Source organism: Atta cephalotes, assembly GCF_000143395.1.
Source record: "Atta cephalotes unplaced genomic scaffold scaffold00011, whole genome shotgun sequence".
Lineage (NCBI taxonomy): Eukaryota > Metazoa > Arthropoda > Insecta > Hymenoptera > Formicidae > Atta > Atta cephalotes.
Genome location: NW_012130075.1, coordinates 4,136,992 through 4,143,624, shown reverse-complemented (window position 1 = coordinate 4,143,624; position 6,633 = coordinate 4,136,992). Strand labels below are relative to the sequence as shown.

At 32.3% G+C, this 6,633-nt stretch overlaps 1 protein-coding gene across 1 annotated transcript in view; it reads right to left on the bottom strand.

Moving 5' to 3' along the window:
• The window catches only part of LOC105617054, a 21,226-nt gene that overhangs the window by 10,004 nt on the left and 4,589 nt on the right, over positions 1-6,633 (bottom strand). Inside the window, exon 2 of the mRNA XM_012198633.1 lies at positions 1,047-1,207. Coding sequence (XP_012054023.1) covers positions 1,047-1,207 — 161 coding nt within the window. The remainder of the gene's footprint in view (positions 1-1,046; positions 1,208-6,633) is intronic.

The window sequence follows — 6,633 nt, the reverse complement described above, 5'->3', positions numbered from 1 at the left end:
ATACATAACATATATATATATACATATGTAGTATATACAATATATATATGTATATATATATATATATAATATATATATTATATATATATTATATATATTATATATATATATATATATATACACACTTAACTAGAATGATTTTTTCGTAATTTCTTTTATTATTTCCTCGTATTACATCTTGCTAACATAGATTCACGGTCCCGAGTAAAAGGGATTCAGTTCCTTGACCCAAAAGAGGACCCACGATACAACTCTTAAAACTTGAGTTATAGCGTATTATCTAGACATTAATCTACGTTTCGGAGTCATCTAAATGCGTTCGACTCGCTCCATCCATGCGGCATGCATGAGACAAAGCGTTTGTTCTAACATCCTTCTATACTCAATCCTTCTAATTCGTTTTTTCTCTAAACCGATCCATTCATACTCAACTCCATGCCCGGAGTTTTGACATAATAAATATAAACTGTTAATAATTTTTTTCTGAAAATTTATATCTTTGATTAAATCAAATTACTTGTTTTTGCTCAATACTAAAATAAATTAAAATCTTGTAAAATTCTATTTAAAAGTCCAGTAAAAATAGGAGGATTGATTTGGATCAGAGGATGATCCGATTTGGAATCAAAAGTGTTTTTACATTTTCCATTATAATTCAATAGGTAAGAAATATGTCAAAATGGATCAAAAATGAAAAGAATTAAATAATTTTTCCAACGGCATCTTTGGTTTTAATCGGACTTTATTTATGCCTTATAGAGAGTAAAAAACTACAAATAAGTCCAATTTAGGCTACTCTCCTCTATTGCGATGATTTCTATTATATCCTTTAGATTTATTAGTGCATAAAAAATGTATATTATATATACATAATGCATTTAATTTATTTTTACAAATTTTTTGAACTTTTTGATTATTCATTTAAATTAAATAAAAATTAAATTATGCTATTAAGTGTATGACTGTTAGTTTTTATTATATATTAATGCAGTTCTTAAATCAAATAAACATAAGTAGATATTGTAAAATATTCTGTGACTAATTACCTCTTGGTAGATTTTCGAGTGTTTTGTTGACTTCCGCAAGCGTTTGTTGTATTGTATAATTTATTTGTGTTTCCAAATTTTTCGTTAAACTCATTACCTCTCTATTGATATTGTTTGTAAAATCAGTCACCCAATTAGGGGCAGCCATCCCTAGATGAGCACTGTAAAATAAAAAAATTGTATCAAGAACTATTGAGAATCAATGATAAATTATACTCTTCGTTTATTTGCCTAGACACGTATTCGCATTATGGCAAACTACAGTTCGCTCATTTGTAAAACGCGATAATTCATACGCTCTGATTATTAATAAAGAAGTATATTTAAATTCTGTTATGATTTGCGCAGACACTAAATACTTGGCGCATTCAGAAAATAATTTGTCGATTCATAATGGTTTAAAATTGAAGCTAAACCTAGCAAATATATGAACAATTCATTTCAATGAATGACGCGTCTCACGATAAACTGTTCGTTCGTATTTACTCGCGCTTGTTTGATCGGTCTGGATTCTATTTAATTTACGAGATCTCGAGATAAACATTAGTCTCGATTCGCAATCACACCGACGAGATACTGTTAAAAATCGTCGACTCTGGCAAATTTTCGTGACCATCAATGACTCAGGAGGCCCGGAAATAATTGAAGAATGATGACGTTACCGAAAATTAATAAAATGTACGATTATTAACATAATTATATTAAAAATATATTCAATAATATACTATTAAATTCGTGATTTTTTATTATGTAAATGATGTATTGAAATAAGTGCATACTTTTAATACTATAATATCTAATATATTGCTGGAAACTTACAATTTTGTCTCTGCAGTTATCATCTCTGTTGATAATCAACCTCGGATAATTACATTAAAATCACAGTTTTAAATAAAAATTGAGTATTATTAAGTTTTAAATATATATGTACATGTGCATAACAAATCAAACTAACCAAGACTCCTTACAAATCAAAGAACTGAAAAGGATGGCAGTAGACGCAGAAGACGTCGCGCAAATAATATATCTATGAAACTTCTTTATTCACTATAACGCGCTTACATGTTTCGGCTCACTTTTGAGCCTGCCTCAAAGACAACATAAACCAACATGTACAAAAACTATGAATAAAAATTATCCTGTCATGGTGAGCTCCCCTACATCGAAAATTTAAATATCGGAATTAAAAAAGAGTGAAAAAAAAGGAAAAAAAGAAAAAAGAAATTAGGAAATAGAATATGGAAAACTAATTTATCAAATAATTTTAAGATTATAAAAATTATTAATTATTCGGCAAATATAAAGATGTTCACCATGCTCACAGAGTACCATATCGCAAACATTACTATAAAAATAATTCAAGGCTCCTGATAATGTTGGCCAGTATCAAACACAATGAAACACTTTTTGTTTTTTAGTTAGTAATTTTCCAAGATAAATTGAAAAACGTATCATTAAAGCGTTAATCAATTCCAAGAACAAGAAAGTTAGAAAGTAAACATGCCAGAAAGACTCATTACTGCGAACGACACTGACTGATTAGACGTGACAACAACTCAATTTAGCCTTTATAACTTGTGATCGGGAGGTAGGCTTTGGAAAACCCCCCCTCCATATCCGTCTGCAGATTGAATCCATGCATCTATCTCCTGATGAATATCATCTCCGAAATCAATCTCTTCCTATAGTGAAGCTCCTTATCCAATATTGTAATGTTGTCTCAATCGAAATCATGCCTTCTTATCATCGATGCTCTATTATGACATTATGAATAGAGATATTCCATCGGATGTGATTCTTATCCTCCGTGATTCTTGACTTCAGCTGTCTACACATCTGTCCCACATAATTTGCATCGCAACTTATACACGAAATCTTATAAACAATATTCGATTTCTTGTCACGCGGTAAAGGGTATTCATTTCCGATTTGTGATACTAATTGAATTCTATCAACTCATTATCTCTAATCATTTGTAATCATTGTAATAGCTAAAAAATTCAATCTATTACTCCCCATCTTCATAGCGAATTGAAGCCTAGGATGCTAAAAATTAAAAATATTAAGAATGGAATATAAGAATGGAATATAATCGGCAGGTGTCGTCAATAATATGTCAATAATATGTCGTCAACAAATCTATAGTAAAAGGCCAACGAAAACCGAATCAAAGATAAAGCTTTAATCTCCAGCTTTCGTAACTAGATCCGCGATGACGGAGAGCCCATAGGAGTCCCGTAATTCTGCCTATATATAACACTATCAAAAACAAAGAAAGTAGAATTTAAAACAAACTGAACCGCTTTGATGAATTCCTCTTCTACAACAATCTCTAGAAATAAATCGCCAATGGTCTTTAACAGTTCATCGCATAATTAATGGGGACGTTAGTGAAGAGGCTGATAACATCCAGAGACATTAACTGAAATTCATCACTCAAACATCTTTATCATCAAGTTCCTTAACAAGTTTAAAACTATTTTCTATGACTTACTGTCTGCCTTAGGAATTGTTTTTATGATAATATTATGAAGAAACACTGCTAGATAATATTATGAAGAAACACGAATACAAAGGGCTATTTATCGAAAAATATTATGTGATAAGGCTGTTATACGAAAAGAACAGTCCTGCTTATATATTTTCGGAAGAGTAGGCTACTCTCCGAAGTATCTCATCACTACTTACTTAACAAACTTTTACATGTGAAATTAGTTATATACTTTTTTTCCTTCCAACTAATTAATAAAGCGCATAAATCCGTTACTATCCTCCTTGTCTTTTAACTATCTCATAAATATTCATATTCTGAAGCATCTCATTTATCCTGGAAATGTACATCTATCCAATGCTACCATTACATTCCCCTTATCCGCGCGAGTAAAAATAATCCTATCATTCATATCCCTTAAAAAAATCCTAGTGTTTTTTGCTAGCTATGACAAACTCTTATCTACCTCCGTACAAGATTAACCTCCGTAGGGAACAAGAAGTTTTAGTTCTTCAGGAAATGAGTCGTTCTAGATTGAGATCCTCAACCAATAAGCAATTTGTAAATATTACTTTCAAGACATTTAATAAGATCGACCGTTAAATTTAATCTATTGTTCAAAAATAAGGAAAAATTATCTCTTAATTGTAAAAAGTTTTGTATATTAGCAAGTATGGAAATGGTTGATAGATTCACGAATCTATTCCTTTATGAGGTAAATGAAGGAGAAGAAATCAGTGGAAGAAAGGGCTGAAGATCAATCTATATTTGTACATGTACATGTTTACGAAACTAATAAATCATGAAATTAATACCGTATTACTAGTTTCTTACTTTTAGGCCCGATTACACCAATGTTATTTTGACTTTAAACGAGATTTAAAACTCTTTCTGTTTTGTTTTAAAACGAAAGAGACAGCGAGAGTTTTAAGCCTTGCTTAAAGTCAAAGTAACGTTGAGTTTTAATCACTTAAATTTTAAGGCACGCGAATTTCCATAAGCGTCGACCGTCTTTAAATCTCATCAGTGGCAATTGGTATCTTCGGCTGTGTTTCGAATTCATCGTAAGTGTTGAAAGGCGGATACCAATTTTATGTGGTTTTGCGACTACTCGGATAGTATTATTTCTACGTATTATGATAGTATTATTTTTTTAATGTATTTTTCTTCGTAGAAACCGAAAATGATTATTATAACGCAGACTGAAGGAAAAATTGGTACATTGATATAAATCATCATTGATAAAAATGAATAAAATCCTTATTCGTTATAAAATCACTGACAGTTATGCTTCAATAATTTAAAAATTAATTCCAAATTGGATCAAATGCGAGTAATATTGACACAAAAACGTTAATTAAATTATATTTTTTATTAGGATATTCATTACAAAAAGATTAATAATCTTGTGAAAAATATGAAAAGTTGAAAATATAATAAAATATCAATTATTGCTTTCCAACTAATCTTTTTTATGAATCATTTTGTATTTTTAGATTCGATTTATATCGACTGTAATATTGATAATTGACAATGGAAAAAATTTCTTATTTAAAAAATGATAAATGACGAGATGCCCTAGGGCATCAGTAAGATAAGTTACAAGAATATGCAATGAAAAATGGGCAAAATTTCCATTTAAGAAATTGACTTCCAAACGACCTCCAAGGTCAAATCAATGATACCATTTTATTTCCCCCTTTAAACTATATAACTTATGTCTTAAACATTTTTCCGCATCTTCCATACGTATTTGTCGAGATATTTATTTGGTTCGATTAAAATAACTCATCCTATAAATATATTTATTATACACACACACATATATATATATATATATATATATATATATATATTATATGTGTATATTTATACGTATATGTATATATTAGGTGTACAACTTTGCTTCCGCCGTTTTCCTATAGATGGCTTTAGCGATAAGTGGTGGTCGAAATAAATAGATCATAGACGTCATACAATAAACTTGGGCATCTGTCAACATAACCCCATAGAAACATTAGTCGATTTGTATCTGCATCATAAAGTTATTCTCGATTGAAAATGTCAGTTTACGAGCCAAATTCTCGTCATTTGCGGGAGGTTTTAATTTTTTGTTTCAATATGAAGAAATCTGCGGCTGAGGCTCATCGAATGCTCTCAAATACTTATGGTGAGACCGCTATTAGTGAAAGAACGTCGTGAGTGGTTTCAACGCTTCAAGAACGGTGATTTTGACGTCGAAGACCGGCATAGCGGTGAAAGAGAGAAGGTTTTCGAAGATGCAGAATTGGAGGCATTACTTGAGGAAGACTCGTGTCAAAATCAAGAAGAATTGGCACGATCATTGGGAGTGACTCAACAAGTCATTTCAAAACGCCTCAAAGCCATGGGAATGATTCAGAAGCAAGGAAATTGGGTGCCGTACGAATTGAAGCCGAGAGATGTTGAACGGCGTTTGTTTGCTTGAACAGCTGCTTGAACAGCTGCTTGAAAGGCAAAGACGGAAGGGATTTCTGCATCGCATTGTGACTGGGGACGAAAAATGGGTTCATTACGATAATCCCAAGCGCAGAAAATCATGGGGAGTTCCCGGCCATGCTTCCACGTCGACGGCCAAACCGAATATTCACGGCTCCAAGGTCATGCTCTGTATTTGATGGAACCAGCTCGGCGTAGTGTATTATGAACTGTTAAAACCAACTGAAACAATCACAGGCGATCGGTATCGAACGCAATTGATGCATTTGAGCTGAGCATTGAAAGACAAACGGCCGCAGTACAACGAGAGACACGATAAAGTGATTTTGCAGCATGACAATGCTCGATCCCATATTGCGAAAGTGGTCAAGACATACTTGGAAACGTTGAAATGGAAAGTCCTACCCCACCCGCCGTATTCTCCAGACGTTGCTCCCTCTGACTATCACTTGTTTCGATCAATGACACACGGTCTGGCTAACCAGCACTTTCGGTCTTATGAAGAAGTAAAAAATTGGATCGATTCGTGGATAGCCTCAAAAGATGATCAGTTTTTCGACGCGGGATTTATACGCTACCCGAAAGATGGGAGAAAGTAATGGCCAGCGATAGACAATA